General features: G+C 43.0%; 2 protein-coding genes across 3 annotated transcripts; one reads left to right on the forward strand and one right to left on the reverse strand.

Moving 5' to 3' along the window:
* Positions 1-1,158: 1,158 nt before the first annotated feature.
* prima1 (proline rich membrane anchor 1) lies at positions 1,159-18,513 on the reverse strand. 2 transcript variants are annotated; one of them, XM_074660404.1, is made up of 4 exons: positions 18,358-18,513; positions 12,390-12,531; positions 9,924-10,056; positions 1,159-3,379 (listed from the first exon to the last, which is right to left on the reverse strand). In XM_074660404.1, exons 1-4 carry the CDS (start codon positions 18,394-18,396, stop codon positions 3,280-3,282), a joined length of 414 nt encoding a protein of 137 aa, XP_074516505.1. In that variant the 5' UTR covers positions 18,397-18,513; the 3' UTR covers positions 1,159-3,279. The 2 variants fall into 2 exon arrangements, with proteins under 2 accessions (XP_074516505.1, XP_074516504.1); XM_074660403.1 differs by lacking the exon at positions 18,358-18,513 and adding an exon at positions 13,356-14,240.
* A 1,440-nt stretch (positions 18,514-19,953) lies between these two features.
* Positions 19,954-21,553, forward strand: LOC141783026 (protein FAM181A-like). The gene is made up of 2 exons (XM_074659925.1): positions 19,954-20,286; positions 20,384-21,553. Exon 2 carries the CDS (start codon positions 20,445-20,447, stop codon positions 21,219-21,221), a length of 777 nt encoding a protein of 258 aa, XP_074516026.1. The 5' UTR covers positions 19,954-20,286; positions 20,384-20,444; the 3' UTR covers positions 21,222-21,553.
* Positions 21,554-21,643: the final 90 nt, after the last annotated feature.

Here is a 21,643-nt window from a genome sequence, read left to right on the forward strand (position 1 = left end):
GAACTCGCAGCTCTTTTCGAAGAGAACCTCTCTCATTAGCAGCAGCTTATGTAATCAGTGTCCCACAGGTATCCAGCACTTTCCCCGCCCCTGCCCGCCCGCCCGCCTGCCTGCTGCCTCCTGGAGGACCATATGGGAGCGCTGACCTGATGAGCAGGCAGCTGGAGGTAGTGAGGGTAATTAAAGCTGACCAAAGGCCTCTCAGGCAGAGAGGGTGTGAGTGGGTCCTCAAAGATTGTGAAGGTCAGCTTTGAAAGGACTTTGCCAGCTCTCATTCACACATACACACACACACATGCACCAGCATGGTGTATCACCAGGTGTGTGCATTGGTGACATTTCTTGATTAAAGAGCAGGTTGAGAGTCTTATACAGGCTGCAGCACAGAAACAATTTCAAAAACCCACATTTTGAAGAATCTGTGTACCAGCGCCCCTTTTTGCTCCACAGGAAAACCTTCTGAGAGCCTGGCGAAGCTTGTTGAGACAGTGACAATTCCTGGTCCCCCCGCCTAGTGCTGTCACATTGCTTTTATTACAGTGAAATCCACAGCGCCCTGGCTGGACAATGCATGAATGTTTAAATTGCTCAGAGTGTCCATTGGCATTACCGTCAAGTGGCACATCGAAAGCAGGGCAGGCAAAGTACTCTATGGTCCCTCATTCACATTATAATTCATTGACATTCCTCTTCAGTGCTCCTCTGCATCAGCCTGTATAGTACAGGTCTGTCCCCCTTGTTTGTTGCACATCATTAACCACAGTATAATGTGCAAATTAAAATAGAAATGGGAAACTGTCTATACGATTTAATGTAAGAGTGTAGTCTGTGTTTTTCAATCTTTCAGCTTCCTTTTTGTTGCTGCAACTTGTGTTCTTGCTTTAGCTGCAGAAATCTTTCTCCACACACATCCACGACTTTTTGTCACATTGTTATTAATGGAGCCCAGAGCGAGCACAATATGCAACCTATAAGTTTTCTTGTTTGCGTCATTAAGCTCCACGGAGAGCAATACGCTTGATAATCGCAGTTCATTAAAGATGCACTGTGTGAGACAGACTGAGAACATGTCCTCCACCGCAGGGGGGCCCAGGAGACACGGCCAGCACAGCTCTCTGCCCAAGACGGCACAACACAACACAGCACAGTGCAGACAGGATGGATAGAACAGGCTCACTTTTATCACCTATACAACAGATTTATACCTGCACATAAACACAATAGACTGTGGGTCTGTTGTTATTTACAGTTTTATTTACAACTGAAAAACTCAGCAATGAAATCAACTTATGCACATCTTTCTATCTGTTTGGTATAATGCATAAATTGTGTATGTACTATTGATTGCCATATATACATTAATGGCTTGCTCCATCAACATGACGACATTGACATAATTTCTAAATGGTAGCACATCGTTTTACTATGTATAAACATTATGTTCTGTTACACTGTACATGAATTAACAGTCCAGAAGGCAGATATTTAAATATCAATATTTACATTCATGCATCCATCAGTTCTCTCATATAGGTACATGGTTGGGGTATACTGGTAGCTAATATCTGTGCATGTTTAGATGCAAGCATGTGTTTTTTCCAAATTTCCACAGTTTAGCCAATATCTATACTTAACTGACAGCCACAGAGTACAGCCCACTCTCGCTGAGTACACTCATCTGCATGCACACTCACGGACACACGCACTCACACACATGCACGCACAGACACACACACACACTCACACACACACACGCACACACAGATTTAATGTATAAAAGCAGAGCAGCGTTGAGTGATGCTCCAGTTCAGCTCAGTTGTGTTTTTCCAGCGGGGATGTGGAGGATGCCGGTGACAGCACTGAGTCACACACATCCCTGCTGAGGCCATCCTCTGTGCAACCTGATCTCTGGCTATTGGCTAAGTCTCCTGTCTCTCACCAGTCACAAGGTCAGCACTGGGCTCATGTCCCCTGTTTCTATAGCGATGGGCTAAGCCCTTCTTGACAGATAGAAAAATGAAGATTGTCGAATTCAAAACAAAGCGTGGCTGAAGGCATCTAGCTGACCCCAAGACTCTGGTTTGTGAGAGCAGGTTTAACTTGTTAGGGGGGGCGCTTGCCTTGAGATAATAAATTAAAATTGGGGACTGATGCAGCACAGAAATAATGTTTGGGAAACACACATTCACATAGCACATCGTAGAGACCCCTGACTTTTTTTTTAGCGGAAGTCTCAGGGAAAAGCATATCAAACACCCAGAGAGACAGAACAACTGATACCAAAACTCTTTGCAGAGCAAGCGCGTTTTCTGCATCAGTGTCTCAACAAACTGACAGCAGGCTTAAAGCATCGGAGCATCACAAATGAATTATAAGCTTTATAAATTATTCACTTAAAAAAAACAGAGAAATAAAATGAACTCATCAAGATTTGTAAAGATGTGAGTAACTTACAAGACAGTTTTTTTTTCTTTTAAGTAGAAAAATAAATTCAAAAGGTAGTAAATAAATGAGCAAGTAAATCGATGAATGACTGAAGTATATTACATTGAGTCTTCGGTGGCATTTTTGGCATGGTAAAATAACCAGAACGTCCCGTGTTGATGTCATTGCTCCTCTTTTTTTTTAATATGGATTTCTTTAAATTGCATAGTCAGATGAATCCACATCTCAGAGCCGACAGCAACATCATGCCTTCTCACAAAGCATCTGTCTCAGAGATGGAGAACAAAAGATGGATAGTGTGGGGATTGGAGTATAAAAAAATGTTGCATTCTCTGTAAAAACTGCATGCACGTTTATTTATTGTGTGTGATGGGCTCGTCCCGTGTGGACTGCAGGGATGCTGTATTGTTCCGTTGCAGATGTCAACAATGTGTGAGGTCTGGATCTGCGGCAGACTGGCAGACAGTCCCTCTCCAGCCAGCAGCCAACCAGCCTGTCAGCAACACTTGCTGTTACTAAGAGCATAATGTTCAGCCTGCTGTGCCACTTTCGACACCATGGGGGTTTGTGGATTTCTCTCTCCGTCCTTTCTGGCGTCATTTTTTTTTCCTTCCATCTTTTCGCAGCTCCTCTCGAGCTGAATGGTGTCTTCAGTCCGGGCAACATGCCAAGCAAAGAGGGACGGTTTACCTATTCGAAAACCTCGGGTAAAACCTTGTTGCATTCTGGGTGAGAAGGGATCGCTGTATTCGAAGGGGGGAGGGGAGGGGGGTGGGGGGGTAAGGTGAGAGACGGCAATGGTGATGTCACTTCCTGCGTCCACCAGGAGACAGTCTATACCACAGTGTTGTTCGTACCCATGGCCTTCTTGTTACGGATGCTCATGGCATATTCCCCGCGACTCGTCCCGTTCTCTTCTTTTCGTAGTGGTTTCCTGCAAATAAACATTTTCACAAAGTAAAGACAAATTCCTTGACAAGAGTGTTGCCTCAGCTGAAGGCCGCGTCATTAAACATAGACTGTTAACCTTTAGGCTGATTTGATTTCTCGTGCTGCTCCGGGTCTCAGCGATCCTTTCTAATAAGCTCGATGTTCAAAAGGTCACTTTTGTAAGGAGACAGGAGGGAAAGATACATCGCAACACGGGGGATAAGGCAATTACCTACTCTGACTGGTATATGCAATCTTCCCTCTAAGTAATGAATATGTGTGTGGCTGTCAAAACAACTTGGGAATAACATCGATACATAACCTCCTCTCAACACTGGTTGCGCTGCCGTCCTCTCTATGAGTACGTTCTGGTGCAAAGTGAAGCTGCAACACATGATCCCCTTGCTGCTGCTGCTGGCCTGTGAAGAGCGGTATCATTCAATGCAGCCCCTTTCATGCACTCCTCGGTGCCTTTGTGGTTATTATATTTGTCCAGTGTACTGTGGCTTCTGCACCGACCCCCTCAGCTGCTCTCCCCTGCTCGGGCTTATGTAACTCGGAGAGACAGATCTGAATACAGTTAGTACAGTCATTGTCCCACTCAACACTGTACTATGCCTTCATTGCCACAGAGGACCCTTGAGCGACATCTTAGCTCAGCGTCTCCTCTCCTCTGAAAGCTCTGGCTGGCCGGTCCAACTTTGACGAACAGTCAGTCCCAGTCCAGTCCAGCGCAAATCTTTGTCCCTTCTCGGGCATCGTGCAGCGAGGGAATCCTTACAGGGTGAAATGAGCTCATGCTCGACATAATGCTAATACAACCACCCTGCAAGAAAAACTACGTTTGTTATGTTTGGTTTTTGTTGAGTCCGTGTCAGAGAGATGAAGATGAATATGTTAATTGTTTTTAAAGAGACTATGTAACTTTTTAAAAAATAAATAACACAATCTTCCTCTCACAAATGAAGAGTTGAGATCATATGGTGCCTGCAAATGGGGTCGTGTTTACCGTGTTCACCAAAAGAGTCCATATGACCTCTTGTATTCACGACCTCGTGGAAAGTGGAAAGTTTCTGAAAGCTCTGAGTTCACGAGTTGTGATGTGTTCGTTGACTTTGTCAGAAATGGCGGAGGCCATGGAAGTTCATTTTTTGGTGCATAATAAGTTAATATATTGTAATTTTAGTCATTTATTGTAATTTGTAATTATATAATATGTCTGAGGAAAATGTTGATATTCCCAACGGCCTTATATTTTTCTTCTGTCATTATGCCTTTCCTGCATTATGTTACCTACTTGCTAGCTTGCTATATCGTTAGCCTCTGTGGCTTCAAGACGCCGACAGTAACGTTAATATTTCCGTTGCGTAGCAGCGGTGTTCTCACAACTTAACCACTTGAACGCCAAGCATATCGTGTACACGACTTCCCATGTTGTAAACACAAGCTCACGAGTTTCATTTGAAGGCACCAATAAAAAATGAAATGCACTGTTGCTCAATTCCATACACTCAGGCGTTTTGCTGCTAAAGCTGTTTATGGTCTGATATGATTGGTAGCTTATGGCAACTAATGTTAACTAACCTTAGATAAATGTTACTGTGTAAATACCACTTGTGGCTAAAGTTCAGCAAAGCTAGATTTCAGACAGCATTTTGTGCTGCTGTTTATGACATTGTATTATATTCTTTCTGTTATTATGTCCATGGACTCAAAACCGTACCACTGAGTTGAATCAACACATTTGACAAGGTCTCAGTAAAAAAAATGCACCATGCATTGCGAGCTTCAAAATCGTAGCATTTATTATGCTTGGCACATCGGATTTCATTATAGTTCATGCCCCCATGTGTATTTACACGGAGAGTGTAAAATGAAAATGGACAGCTGATCTAAAGTTTTTCAATATCTGTTGTGAAAAATGTTTTTTTTGTGACATTTCTCTAGAATATGATTGATAGTGTAGTAAATGTTCAATTAGGATGTGTACTTTTCATGCATATGCTCATTTCCCTCTGCTGCCAACTCAATTTGTCTGCTTTCTTTTTTTCCGTTGCTCCCGTATCTGATTCTGCCACACCTGTTAATCAACCGTCTTGTTGCTGTCAGGTTTTAAAACTGTTCCTGTCTCGGCTGTTTTTCAGCTGTCATTTCAGCGCCCTGAACCGCCTCCGCCCCTCCACCTCCGCACCTCCACCTCCACCTCCTGTGTTCCGGATACTTTCATCTGTCAACAAAGTCACTCTCAGAGTCTTCACCAGTCTTTAAAGCGTTTCGACTCAAAAAACTCAAAAACACTCTCAGTATGCCTCCTCTGTCATTTTTTAGCAACATGGCTCTAGGGTCTGTCTGTCAGTCCACCACTTTGGTCCAGATTGAAATACGTCAACAACTGATAGACGGATTGCCATGAAATTGTTCAGACATTCATGATCCCCAGAGGATGACTCCTACTGACTTGGTTGATCCCCTGACTTTTCCTCTGGTGTCACCATTTGTTTGAAATATGTTGTTTTTAATGAAATATCTCAACAATTGGATGGATTGTGCAAATTTTGCAACATTTGGTGCAGACATTCATGTTCCCCTCAGGATGAATTGCAATAACTTTGGTTTATGACCAATCACCAATGAAATACTAATAATAAATGGTGATCGTGGTGAACATTACACCTACTTTGCATTTTTTTTTACCACTTTTTTTAAAGTCTTGCGCTTGTCTTGGTCTCGTGCCTTGTTGGACTCAGAGTCTCGGGCTCGGCTATTGAGAACTGATCAAGTTGTTCCTGGCTGCTCGGCGGGCAGAGAGAGGGACAGTGGGGAAAAACAGCGTTTAGAGCCGGCGTATTTTCACATCTAGCTCTGTGAAATAAGGGTTTTTTATTTCAACCAAACCAGAGTTGGTGATTGTGGAATAGTGGAAAGACTAAACAAAACGGTTTTGGTGAGTTTTATTTTGTTTCTGTCCAGTTTGAATGAAGTGCATTTTATGATAACTTAATAAAGGCAATTAAGCAAGTCTTTTAACTTTACAATTTATACCTTTGTTTCAGCTAGTCTGTTATCTAGCTATACATTTTGCCTGCATTAACCAAAATGAGCTGTTATCCAAGCTGCGTGTGTGCGGTTCCGCAGGAGAGAAGAGGATTGGCATTGGAAAGACACTATTGCTTAACATGGTCCTGAACAGGGTTCAATTTGCTCTGGACTTGGGCTTGACTCGGACTCGATTGGACCTGGTCTTGGACTTGGCTTGTACTCGATTAAGTCGGTCTTGACTACAGCCATGGTGAGCATTGTCACTGTGACCATGTTAGCATGCCACAGTTGGCAATTTAGCTCAAAGCACCACTGTGCCCAAGTACAGTACAGTACTCTTACTCTTGTTATAAAGTTATCAATACAAATAAAAGTCATATAAATATGACTAACTCTCCTTACTTTGAACTAAAGCTTAACACTGTACATTGAGCCTTCTTTGCCATTTTATAGTCTCAGATTGATTATGATATTTGTGTTCATATTTTGCCATTTACGAGCAAGATGATTATGAATAACTGTTTTTTGTGAACACCACTCACTGCATTTAATCTATAGTTGTCGGGATAGTTGGGGGTGAGCCCAGCTAATGGCTCTCGAGCAAAGTTTTAAACAAAATGACAAAGACTTCCTGTGGGACTCTGTCAGCTGGGAGGTGTCGTATGGCGCAGGACACCAGGGATACGTGCCGGCCATGTAGGACAGATGCTGCTTGATGTGTCCCTGTGGGACCCGGGGAAAGTCTCAAAATAGAAAGTGTCCAGCCCCGGGGTGGAAACACATTGTGCCGAGGGGGAGATGATTGGCTGATGCAGCTGCAGCTAGGGGAGTTGGGAAATACCAAAGTTTTCTCTAAGTGACAGACGCCAGTGTTTACAGCCAGTCTGGGAATTCTTCTACTTGGAATAAACAGTAAGCGGGGTCGATATTCGTTTCACTGCAACATGCAGCTCACAAATTATTTTAATTTCTGTCAGGTCAGTATTGTCATCTGTCATGCTATAAACTGGCTCTGACACTGGTGATCTACAGCTTGCTGGAAGGGGCTTCAGCCCTGTTTATTTCTCCCAGGATGTAATCTGTGCTCAGACTGACCATGTCGCTTTGGGCCACCACAGAGGGCCGAGCGCTGGGGCCTCAAGCCGACCTCTACCCGGGCGTTCAATAATAGATGCCATGCTGTTGACACATGGCAGGTGGCAACACAACATTTCACAGGTTAGATGAATATTTCATATCAAAGCTGTGCAATCACAGCGCACATTCCTGTTTGAAGTTTGGGGAATGGATCACGGCGAAAATTGGGACATGTGTTGAGCTGTTTACAATTACTCCAGCCATCTGGAAATTAGAGTAACGTGCTACGGTTCAAAGAAAACACATTATAAAACAGGCTGTAAAAATCTGTCGCCGGTTTTGATGGTGCTGGTGTAGTCATTTTGAAAATAAAACAGAGGAGATTAATAATGTATTAGTAAATAGTGGATTGTAAACCATTTTGCCTGACAAGTAGTTTCCTTTTATTGCATCCCTGGTTGAGTATCTTGGATATAGTGTATTGCCCTTGGACAGGAGCAGCTGTGATGTATTATCCGTCTTTGGACAAGCCTCCCAGAGCGGTAAGTGATTGGGAAAAGCGTCTAGCTTCATTAGTCAGTTGGTTGGAGTTTTGTTTGTTTTGGCTCCTTGGATGGCTGACAGCCTGGACTGCAGCATCATGTCTTTTGCTTCGGATGGCACAGCAACACTGAAACGCAGCGTGTGTCTGAATCCTCTTCTCAGTGCTTGCACACACCAGCCTCCCTGGTGCTGTGGACTCTGAATAGAATTGTATGGAAGTGTTTTTTCCGTTCCAGCCCCTTTGCTTCTGACACATGACTGGCAGACAAAGATTATAAAAAATAACAAAAGGCCAGGAGGGCTGGGACCCGCAGAGCTAGCTTCTCTGCTGTCTGTGGTGCTCAGGCCTTGGACCTCGGCCAGCTGATTTTCATTGGGAAAGCCCGTAGCACTGAGGGGCTGAAGGGCTATATATAACTGGCTGTGTTATTCTCACTGACAAACCCTCTCTCACATTGGTATTGACTAAGACGCTCAATTACTGCCTTTGCTTGCTTTCGTAAATTTCTTTCTGTCCTTTTCGCTGCGTTGTTTCCTCTCCCTTCCACTCAGGATGATTAGAGCATCCGTGATAAATGTTGAAGGAATCACATTTTTCCCTGGAACGCTCTCCTATTGGCTGGTGACTAATGAATGTCTAATGAGGCCAGTCTGGCTGGACCTGTGTGTTTTTCCCTCCTCATTCAGAGTGGAGGGCAGCTCGGCGTGGCACAAAGTCTGCAGTCTAGAGCCCACAGAGCTTCAGGACACGACCCGCTTGCATGTATAAAAGATGTGGCCTGCGACTGAATGACTGCGCAAATTAATTCATAAATAATGACTTGGGTTTGGGGCTAGAGCCCGTATTGCAACAACACTTTGCTACCACTGCTGCATTAAAAAAGGTGCCCCTTGGCTACACAGGGGGCTGGAGAATTGCCATAATGAATTCCTGAGCCAACCACCCATTACTTCCGCTGCCTGACTTTGCCTATTTGTTGTTTAAAGAAAGGAGAGTTCTGCTGAGGGAAGCCATATCGGGCATGCAGGCTTAATATAATTCCATAAATATAATAAGGTATGATACTAAATCAATTTAAATACACATAAATAAAACATAGACGTAGCGCACATATCTGTGGCCGTTCTCACATGGGTGTGTGTGTGTGACAGTTTATGCCATATTTTATAGAGTGTGTAAATATGCCAGGATGATGTATATGCGTATGTAAAGATGTTGGGAGTTTATGGATGGGTGCACACAAGTCGCCTCCTCGGCATGCCTCTCTGTGCATGTGCATCGCTTTGCACGATGTTTGTTAAATGTCTGCGAACATTAACATGGATGTCAGAGTGCATGTGTGACACCGTGCAGCCTGAATGTCACACACACACACACACACAGAGAGAATTGGGTCTGGGTTGTGCTGCAGGCTAAAACCTCACACAGCCTTTTTCTCTAATAAGCCAAATGGGGGAAACAGTTCCCGCTGCAACAGCGGCGTCTAGGGATTCCTCTGCTCGCCTCGCGCTTTCACTTTCATGAATGCAGCTGCCGTTCCAGGAAGCTTTAGACACTTATGCAAATTAAAATCAACACGGTATCATAAAGCACCTCAATAGATTAATTTACAGGATGTTTCTGGGTGACTCAGCGCAGTGGATCTTTTCTCTGTGACATTTACAACCCCTTCCATTATCTAACCTCTGACCTCGGTGTGACCCAGCAGGGTGACAACAGGGTCATCGTATAGCCTCACACGCAGATAGTACTGTCTCCCATGGGTCAAATTACACATGATATGTTAAGTAGCCTGCCTGTGACAGTTCCTATTTCAATTTGTCAGCACTTGAAAATATTTCAGAGATCTAACTGGAGCAGAACAGAAGAGAGAAAAGTGACATCCAACCTCTTGATGGCCTTGTAGCAGATGATGATGGCTGAGAGGAGGAAGACGACTGAGGCACAGCCCACCGTTCCGAGCACTACAATGTCCATCTCCATCCACCAGGGCCTCAACAAGGGCACCATGGGCTCTGCCACTTAGAGAAAAAACAGAGAAGAAGAAGAGGGAGCAGGAGGAGGAGGAGAGAGATTTGGATACAGAAGAAGAGAATGAGTGGAACGTATATAACAAAATAAATCAGAAAACATTCACTATGCTCATCCCTTTTGACTTGATTGTATTATACAACACGATAACACGGAGGTGATTTTCTTCCCTCGCTCTCTGAGCTGGGAAGTAGCTGATGTGTCCTCGCCTGTTCTGTAGGTCTTAGGTTCAACGTTCAAAGATATCCAAGCCGACACCATGAATCATTTAAGGTCCCGTCAGCCCTCCTTACACCAGCACTCTTGTCCACACCAATTACCGTTGCAGGAACCTCCTGCTCTTTCCACATTAGATTTGTGGTGTAAGACCACTCACCAGGAATGTTGTATAACATTATGTGCATCAGCAACTTCGTGTCTGTAATGGACAACTTCTCTCCCTTCTCTTTCTGCAGCATTCGATGCCCTCCCAGCATCTACAAATCAGTTTAATCATGTGCATAATCTATCTATCTATCCATCTATCCATCTATCCATCTATCTATCTATCTATCTATCTATCTATCTATCTATCTATCTATGCTCCCGAGTAAACATACTCTGCTGTATATATCACAACAAACTCGTAGCTCCTGCATTTCCAGTTATTTTGTTATGAATGAGAGGAAGGGTTTACACCATGGCAACAAATACTCCTTAGTAATGCTGTGGACTATTTTCCAACGCAGCACATTTCCTACGGAGCAAATAACAAGGCACGGCTCTCCCCGGTACAGCACACCACATCATAAGTCACTATGAATTTAAAAGCTCCTCTCAGCCAAACTTCCATTTTAATCCTGCAGTTTTGTCAACGGCTGTAGGATTTAATTCAGTCAGTGGTAAGGATCTACTTCATTGTGATAAAGCACGCTCCTTTGAAGGATTTCGGAAGCCATTTTTAGCACACACTGACTTACTTTACAGTGGCAATTTTTCCACACTTTTTTTTAGACTTGTAGCAGATAGATTAGGTCTCAGTCATTGTCCCAGTTTTTCACGTTTTTCACATGCATATTTATTGCATTTTTGAATACTACAGTTTAAAGCAAATGCTGAGCGTTAACCGTTCTGCAAATTGGGCTACTGAAGGAATATCAAGATAATTATGCGCCTGTATAGATTAAACTGAGAACTGAAGAGAAAAAAACTCCCTTTGAATGAATTATTCATGGTGTCTCCACCCTCTGCAAACATTTCAGTGTAAAGTTGAAAAGGAATGAAAATTGGCCTCCTTATCATATTTATCGTGACACACTGCTGTTTATGGATGCGTTCAGAGTTGCACTCATGCGTTGGCTGTAATTGGGCATTCAAACCCCCACCCTTAGCTCGCAGTCAGATGGCCCTGACAGCATTCATGCAACATGTAGAGAATAACTCTCAATAGGTAGCTCACATGGTGAGTCAGAGGTCCTTTTAAATTGACCAGACAGAGAGAAATCATTGGATGTGACTGATTAAAACCTTTACACTGCTGCTAGTTGAGACTTTGATGATTAAGTACTACCTCTCTACTCATATTTTATATAAAGGGCGCAGGGTGAGTGATGCTAAAGAGTCACAGTAATAGCTCAGAATGGCTGCATCATCAGCAACGCCTGTCACATATTTCAGTGCACTGTTCATTAAGGTGCTTGAGACTACATACAAATCATATCAACTTCCAGCGAGCAGGCTATAGTGAAATATGTTCGTCTATCTGTCAATGGATTTACCATCTCAGAGGGAGTGTTGGAGGATCCACACAGATATACACGCCAACACACACACACCCTCATTGCCGCCAGCTCAACTTCAAAACCAAGCTAAAAACTACTGGGCTGCTTCATTAGCCCCTTATCTCGACCAAATTAAAGCTAATTAAATTAACTCATCTGTGTTTTAATCAGTGGTCCTTCGGGGGGAAACCCTACCACTGAACCACTGAGCTTGGCAGCCCAGCAGGCATGGATTTCACAGGCAGCTGGGTACTCCCCAAGGTCAGACCCGGCATAAATTAGTCCTGTGTTCAGCTGTCAACATCCTGCTGGCTCCATCACACGCACAGACGCACACGTGCAAAAACAGTGCCCATGCACGGGCGCTCACACAGTAATCTCAGGGGGTCGATGGTACATTTCTTTTCTTTTGAGCATAAAAGGAAACACTTCACTATAGCCAGTTGCTTGACACCTGCGTTTGGCTGGGAGTGAGCTCCAACTGTGGGGCGAGAGCAGACTGAGAGTGAGAGAGACAGACAGACTTTGGGGTGAGACAGGTGTGAAACCTGGGAGTCTTTTACCTGTGGTGCCCAGTAGCCGCGGGGGAGGCGGTGGAGGCGGTGGAGGAGGAAGAGGAGGGTATCTTCTACACCCGCATGCCAGCTGGCACTGTTCACTAACTTTCTCCGCCACAGTCCGTGAGCATGACCTCTGGAGTTCTCCCTTATGGTGAGGGAGAGAGAGAAAGAGAGAGGGAGACATTGAAATGACTGTCCTTCAGTGTATTACTCATGAGTGCCATCAGCACACAACACTGTGCAGCACAAATGGAGATGCTTGAACACTCAGCAGCCTCTCATCGGTTTACTGTGGATATCCTCTCAGCATTCTTTTCGTAATCAGTGGTGTTGTCACTACTGCTGGGGCTGCTGTGTATATATGTAATACATGCAGAATAGTATCACGTCTATGGCTGCAGCCAGCTCCACTGTAAGAAACCACCCACCAACAGAGTGGGCAGCAGGCTGCCCCGAGGAGAGTGTGCGTGGGTGGACTTGGAAACTCAAGCAGATCACATTACACATGAACCCTGGCAACAACTGCGTGCGTGTGAACAACAGCTCACCACTATCTGTAGGCAGCAGCACGGGGGCAGAGGTTAGAATACTCATCACTAACATATGCCTGCTGCAGGGATCCTGGTGGGATAACTGAATATTGTTATCATAAAAAAAAACACAGTTGTTCCCACTACAAGAGAGCTCAGTGTGTGTGTGAGAGCTCAGTGTGTGTGTGTGTGTGTGCAAAGCTCTATATTCATCATGCCTTTACTGGAAACTACACACATGCATGCTTGACAGTATTTCCTAAACACAGGTGTGCCCTGGACTGATCCCAACATCTGGTGTAAACACACATTGCATATTCATTGCAGCATTAATTTGGAAGTTGAAGAAACAGCTCTTATGGGTCAGAAAATCAAACTCCAGTCACATTAGTGCAACATCTCCTCATGCGTAAAATGCGCCTGAAACATGCTTCCTTACCTGGCATGAGAGTAAAAACAGTGAGAGAAGACAATGACCGAAGAAAAAAGGCCAGAAACTTAAAGTAAATGGCATTAGATCTTGGACCAGCATTCCTCTTGCGCTGTTCTCGAAGATACTAGGCAGCGATTCCAACAAATGAATGCAGTATACATAGGCTTGAACTGTTTGGGAAATAACCATCCACCCTGTCCAGTTCAGCGGCGAGATCTGTGACAACAAGCGTCTCCACAAATAGTTTATGCCACAATCATTTTCCTCTTGAAATCCCGTTGTCGGTAGCATAGGACAGGCAGAGCCGGCAGGAATGAGTAGCAAAAATCTCGATAATTCACATCTCGAAAAGTAGTTTCTTTTTCTTATTGGCACTCAGATATAGCGACCTGAATCACGCCGCTATACTCCGATGTGCAATGTGAGGGCGGTGGATGGCCCGTGCCTTTACATCCCTCCTCGGCTGCGAGCATGAGTGCAAATGGGCCATCGAAGTTAGATAGAAGAGGAGGAAGAGAGAAAAAAAAAAAAAAACACAGAGAGAGATCCTCAGGAAATATCGTGCGGCAGGATTTTCCTCTCACAATGGGATCACACACACAACTTATCTAGAGGCTGAGCTGAGCAGTGTGATGGGCGAGTCCGGAGGGTTAAACTGATGCATCCTCCACTCTGTGCCAAAATACAGAGGGCTGTTTTATACTGGAGCATCACTTGATGTGCAGGCTGCTGCTCACATCAGCTCATCCTGACAGCGTGGTGTTGGTGTGTTGCTCAAACAACATCCAGCCTGCATGCACCTCTCCAAAAGTACCACACGCACAGGGGGGAGGAAAGGTGGGTATGTAGGCGTCGGGGCTTTTGTTTGTTTTTGTTTGCTTGTTTATGTTTTTTTATAGTGGTCCAGGGCAGAAAAGTATAGCCCACAATGCGTGGAGGCGAATCCAGTAAGGATGACGCGCACTAGACCGGATTAAAGTCAAGTGTGGAGAGAGAGAGAGAGAGAGAGAGAGAGAGAGAGAGAGAGAGAGAGAGAGCTACACTTCCTCACCAAATGTGAGAAATATAAAAACATCAGGGAAATATATTTCAAAAGAATCAATTTAATAACTAAAGGTTTTCTACAGCTCTCAGATGAAGACTAATTATCAGTCCTACTGGGGGAGGACACTAAGAGCTGTGAGCTGGTAGCAGTCTATGTTGCTGCCTGCCATCAACTGATGGACAGGGACATCAACTGATGGACAAGGACAGCTGTCTGCACCTTGTTGTTGTTTGATTGTTTATTAGTTTGCTTTGTTTACTGTTGATATCGTTGTTCCAACAAATTTTGACTTGTTATGAGTTTTATTTATTTGATCTAATTGATGTTAATGAAATGTAACTATTGTAAATTTTCATCATTTGAATATGCTTTTGCAATATGTACATTGTTACATCATGTCAATAAAGCCATTTGAATTGAATTGAATTGAGAGAGAGAGGGTTCATTTTTTTATTTTTTTTAAAGTTATCCTTTGATATTGCAATATATTGTTATTAATTGTTTTTTATTTTTTGTCTGTTTAATTGACACAACAAACATTAATTACTTCTTAAATATTTTCTTCCATTTACATGCATGTTATTTTTAAACATCTACATTTATCCTTTGATATTGCAATATATTGTTATTAATTGTTTTTTATTTGTTTGTTTGTTTTATTGACACACCAATCATTAATTACTTCTTTATTGTTTTCTTCCATTTACATGCATGTTCTTTTTAAATAGCTATATATTGTAATTTGCTTAATGAATTGTATATATGTATATATATGTTTTTGTTTTTATTTTTTTTATTTTTATTTATTATTGAATTGACGCTTTGGCAATATTGTTCACCTGACAGTCATGATCAATAAAGCAAATTGAATTGAATTGAATTGAGAGAGAGAGAGACGCCTACCGATGAAAACACTGCTCCCCATGTATGTATGATGTGCCTGCTAGAACACTCTGTGGTTCCAATGTCCCAAAGTAGGCTAAACAATCCTGATGTAACCTGGCATTCACTGCTGGAGCTCAACTGCAAAAGACATTTATAAGATATTTATTAGATGTTTATTTTTAAACCCAGAGCTTCATTTGACTTTTTGGTTTGCCACCATATTGATATAAGAGGTGATGCTGTAGTAGGCCAAAGAATTAGTGTTTTCTTTTTAAAGAGGAGCAGAGTTGCATAATGTTGTTGATGGTCTTCACAAGGCACAGTTATGAAATGATACCCCACAGCCCACAGCTATGTACATGGTAGTACTAGAGACACAACGTGACATTCACAGTTTACTAAAAACAGACAGTGGGGATGAAGCTGTGGTGCTCATCTGAAGGGAGGCAATATAGAAGAAAGTGTTTGAATTGTGTTATTCTTGGTCACAATGACCTTATTTTACATCACATTTATAAAAAAAAAAGTCCTTGTACTATAGGGCTGACCCGAATGTTTCCAAGCTTCGACTGCTGCCATGGTATTTGACCTCAAAAATCGCTATTCGAATGCTTCGTTTTTAATTTTAAGTATGTAATAATAATGTATAAATCCCAAAATAGCCCATGAAATAAGGAATAATCCCAAAACATTATTCATTATTCATACTCAACATGGATTAATATTAATAATTCTCAGACAGATATCGCTGTTTGTTGTGTGTAGAGGTCTGTATGCTTCGCAAAGCTTCGAATAACTTCGAAATTTCTCACCGAAGCTCCAAAGCCCCAAAAATGGTAATCGAGACAGCCCTAGTACCAACTGCAAATGAATCGATTGTTTATTGTCATTCTACAAGAAAAAGCTGCAAACTACACCAACCTCCAGCTTTTCCAATGTGAGAATTGCTGTTTTTTTCTGTCTTATATAATTGTAAATATGAATATCTTTAGGTTTTGGACTGTTGATTGGACAAACCGAGACATTTGGAGACATTACTTTGGTATTGAGGAAACGGTGATTGGCATTTTTTCACCATTTTCTGACATTTTACAGACTTTCATCACTTCTGAAAAGATGTATCCTCTACAGGGATCTTTGTTGTGGAGCCCCAACATTGCCCCTCATACTGTCTTGCTTAAAGGCACTTCAACAGGAGTTATGCTTGAAGCTGACATGTCTGCTTGTCAGGTAAGTCTCTCAGCTCAGCACACCAGCGCCCGGCCTCTATGTCATTTTCATTTCATGTTTCATAAAATCCACAATCATTTCTTGTGCCCAAAGGATTTCTGTTTGAAAGCATTGCTTGTGGTTTAAAATAACAGAAGTGACAGCCAATTGTGTCACAGCCTGCTTCTTCCAAATAACACAAACAGCATCTAAGCCAACTATTCAAACAACTTTGGATTGAGATCAATGGATTCAGCATCTCGCCCTGCAGCCTTTTGGTGCCGCTGAGCATTTATCACATCTCTTGCCTATCAAAAAGCTCTTCACAGACAGTAATGGGGTGAGCTAATGCACAAGAGCTGTGGATGACTTTTAGAGTGGAAAATCCACATCTGCTGCTGCTGAGCTGCATTTGCGCGTGCAATGCAGAGGTTTTACAGTTTTTGGAGTATACAACGAGCCTGGATTTGGCGTATAGTGTGCCCGGTGGTTCAGCTCGTCCATCCTCTCCTACAGTCTGTCCCGGTATCGATTATCTGACAAGAGGAAAGCACTACATCCTGCAGGTTCCTTCCTGCTGCCTCACCTCATTCCAACTGGCAGCAATCTGCCACAACATACATCACAGCCCCTTTAAACTCAGATAAGAAAACCTCTTAATAAGATTACTGTGGTCTTTCATTCTTATTATTCTTGCTGAGATACTTAATCAGCAACTCTGCAAACAAACAGAGCCCAAAAATACCGCTTGCATCAAACAGAAATAGATTTTAATACACTGTGTCATTTAAGGAATATTAACGTTCAGAGAAAATTAACTCCACTGCATTTATCTTTACTATGTATGTATTTCTTCATTATTATTATTATTTATTTCTCCAGCTTGGCTGTATCGTTGTAGAGGTAGCTTGCCATCTAGTGGGAAAGTCTGGCAACACATGCCATTAAGGTGCTCTCTCTCTATAAATATATTAACCGATCACTGGAGCAAGTGGATAAATTAAGTAGTGAAAAGGGCAGAAAGTGCATTTTTATCTGGAGCTGGATTTTTTGGTTTTGCTGGATTTTTCTTATTATATAGTTCTTTTTTGTTTATTATAAATTCATCTGTATTTATTCTGTATCTGCATTAGGGCTGTCACAATATCAGATATTCACTACACCATTATCATGGCCAAAAGAATTCACAATAACATTATTCTTGCAATATCTATAAAGAAAATTATGCTATCAGTCAAATTCATCTTTAACTTTGTTTATTGTGCATTTTGTCTCTTTTTTTGCAAATTAATTACACTCAAAATATGAGTGTGGGGAGGTGGAGAGAGAGTCCATAACCATTACTGTACAAAAGCGTGATTTAAGAGGCACTGGGTTATTTACACAACATTATGTAGGGCTGTCAATCAATTAAAATATTTAATTGCGATTACACACATTTTGTATCCGTTCAAAATGCACCTTAACGGGAGATTTGTCAAGTATTAATTACTCTTATCAACATGGGAGTGGACAATTATGCTTGCTTTATTCAAATGTATGTATATACTGTATATGTATTATTAACATATCAATGTTTCGCTTTTTAAATATCACAGTTATCGTCAATACCGGTATATCGCGACACTGCTAATATGCATATAGGTTTTTGTCACTTTATCACAATTCAAAAATATTTGACAGAAGAAAAATAGAGAGCAGATGTCAACAAAGAATTGGAACTGAACAGAGAATACACCGGTCTAATGTCTAGTTTTCTATGTCCATATTGCCCCTAGATTGTGAGATGTGATGAAGAAGCAAATTAAATACTTCCACCGAAAGTCTCTCCATTTCCAGTGATACAGGTGACAGAAAGAAAGAGCTTACCATATAAAGTTGCACTAACGGATGTATCTTGGACAGCATCTGCCAAGGAGCTAGTACAGACAGAGTCCGAATCAGATTTCAGTCATATTAGAGCTCCACTGGGCTTCTACTACAGACTAGGTATCTATTACAGAGTGCAAACATGGTGAGAAATTATGCTTTGGTAGTTTGTAACATTATTGTGCATCACAGGAGACCACAAACACTCCCTGGTTGCGAACTTTTCTCAGCCGCAGTTTGCATGTGCACCACAGATATGCAAGTTAGGTGCATATCTTTGTTGCACACATGCAGCAGTTAAAGTGTATGTTGGTTTGCCTGTGTTAGTTGTATTGCTGGGGTGTGTAGGCAGACTCCAACAGCCCTCTTAAAATGGATTAAAGTGGACATGTAATAATACAAAATGAGTGTTTTCCAGAAGTTCCATAAATCAGCTCAATCCTCCAAACATCCTGTCCACCTGTCTTGGCACAAGGACAGCGTCACATTGTGGGATTTATGGATGCCACTATGCTTCCTCCTTCTCTTTCTCCCTCACTTCAAAAGCACAGGAGTGGGGTGACAGGCCAGGGGAGGGGAGCCCCATTGTTAATTGGCCTTTTCAGCAGAACAGAGAGGTGAAGAGAGAAGAAGAAAAAGAGGGGACGACAATGGGGTCCCATTGCCTCTCCAGAACAAGAGGGATGCACCGCCTTGAAAAAAGATAGACCAGTCAGAGCACATATAGACCTGCAGGGCTCTCCTCAGACAACCCCAAACTGAGTGAATGAGGCAATCAATCATGTTGGCTGCAGCTCAATAAATGGCCTGTAGCCTCCTCGATATAGACTGCAGAATGGTTTCAAAAAAATCTCTCTCCTGGTGCTGTGCAGGGTATTTAAGGGTAGCATAGTGCACAGGCATGAGATATTAGGCGTATACTTCCCAGACAAACAGTTTCCTCACATCTCATTCCACTGCTGCTGCGGTTCAATGGAACGATAGGTACTCTTTTACCCACTTCAATAAGGGGATGAAGCTCAATTAGCATTTCACAAGTCCCCTTTTCCTCCTCCATTGCAACCTTCCCTGCAGAGCCCATGCTTTCTCTGGGGATTGTCCTGTTTTGGGCCCTTGTTGCCGTTGGCAGGGTGACAGTATTCGAGTGTGCAAACTTGTGCTATTGTCCTTGGGCCAGAGGGAGCCATGGAGACCCCATAATATGACACAGGAAAATGTTTGCTGATGGCAATTCTATGGGCTTTGTCCCGACTCTTTCTCCTTCATGACGACTCGATTTAAGTCTCTAAATGTTTGACTACAAATGCAGGAGTGCTATCCAGCTCCTTTGCCTTTGTCCCGCGAGGTTTGAATGAGTAATTCAGCCTTTGTGTCGCTCGATTGAGGGGGCAAACAGAAAGACAAGATTCTTGAGCGTTCAAGCCCCTTTCCATGGTTATGCACTCTTTAGATCCCCCCCACCTCCCTCACCAAATCCTACAGCTGACATCACTCTTGGGGAGGGGGGTATCTATGTTAAAGGACTCAACTTTAACAGCTCCAGAGTAATGTTAGAATGCATGCATATTTCAGCAAAACTCATTTTTATTCATGCACACTCCTGGATTTTAGGAGATGGTTTTGGCCAACGTGCAGGAAATCACCGTGCAGGAGAAATATCGCATCCCCTTCAGAGGCTTTTTTATCCCCCAGGTCTCCATGACAACAATTTGCAATGGTGAAGAATTCGATAGCAGGGCGCTTGGAGGCTGATTGGGGAGCATTGTGAGGGGGCCTGGGGGTCGCTGATTGGTTCAAGGAAAGCACCATAACTACAAGGAGTTTATATTCATTCAACTTGTTGAAGTGCTCCTATACTGCAGCCTGGAGAGAAGTCTGTGCTTGCAAGGACTGTGGCTCCGAGAGAGTCTGGATTCATCCAGCACAGTGGTGAGTAAAACAAGAGGCATCACGTTTAATTTCTAGGCTTGATTGCAGAATTCTTACAACAAGAGAATAATTGACTTGTTGTCTGATCTCCCTTTAGATCTTGATGGTGGACTACAAGCTCCAACATGGACTGATTTGATCAAAAATCTTTTGCAGAAATGGCAGACAGTGAGGTGAAGACGCTGCTGAATTTTGTCAATTTGGCATCCAGCGATATCAAAGCGGCCCTGGACAAGTCGGCTCCGTGCAGACGCTCCGTGGATCACAGGAAATATCTACAGAAACAACTGAAGCGTTTCTCTCAGAAGTACTCCAGAGTCCCGAGATGCCACGCGCACAGGTCTGCAGAGTACGGGTGCGCCAAACCGGTGCTGGGGACTGTCCACCAGGGTGTGAAGGTCACAGAGAAGGTCACACCGGATGCGCAATGCGTGGAGAAGGTGGAGAAGGAGCAGGTGCCTATGAGGAAACGGCAACTACCGGCCTCGTTTTGGGAGGAACCTAAGTTGACCCAAACTAAGAGGGAGCACCCACATTTAGGATTGAAAAGGAACCCCGCAGGCGCATCTGAGGGCGGTGAGAATGAAAAGAGGAAAAGGAGTTATGATGATGATGATGATGATGCGAAGGCCGCTCTGTCTGCGTCAAGTCGGCGCAGCTCTGCGGATAAAGAGACGCTGAAACTGGACCTGACCTCTCACCACTGTGTGAGCATGTGCGCCTGCTGTCCCTTCCAGTACCACGGACACCAGGTCCTCCACAGTCACATCGTTGTCCCCCATCCGCCCCTGGGACTGTGGAGCAAAGCAGCAGCAGAGACAGAGAGACCTGAGCATCCTTATGGACAGAAGATTCACACGCACGTTGTGGTCAAACCCATACCGACCAAACCCACCGTCCAGTCACCCATCTTCAGTGTGTTTGGATTCATTTAACTACTACTACTAATGGACCAGTCACACACACTCAAATGTGTAAATAGGACTAATTATTTTCATTTTGTGTTCTTTATCGTTCAATATTTGTACATAAGACACTTCCTCAAGCACTTATTGGGATGCTTCATCTATTTTTATTGTTTGAATCTAAAGGACTAAGTTGCACTTGCAGAATAACGTCACCATGTTCACTTTCATGCCAGTTTGATGCCTTCCAAGTATCTGACAGTAAGTTAAAAGGTTTCTACTTTTAGGGCTCTGCAGAGAATGACTGCTTTTTTTTTCCAGTACCAAAAGTCATGCAAATGAATGAGAGCATCCTGTTTTAGTTTTCCCTTTCAACTATGAGAATAGAATGTGGGCCATAGATTGCTCTTTCTTTGTCAAAGTAATGTTTGATAGGCACATTTGAAACAATG

The sequence above is a fragment of the Sebastes fasciatus genome, chromosome 15 (genome assembly GCF_043250625.1).
Source record: "Sebastes fasciatus isolate fSebFas1 chromosome 15, fSebFas1.pri, whole genome shotgun sequence".
Lineage (NCBI taxonomy): Eukaryota > Metazoa > Chordata > Actinopteri > Perciformes > Sebastidae > Sebastes > Sebastes fasciatus.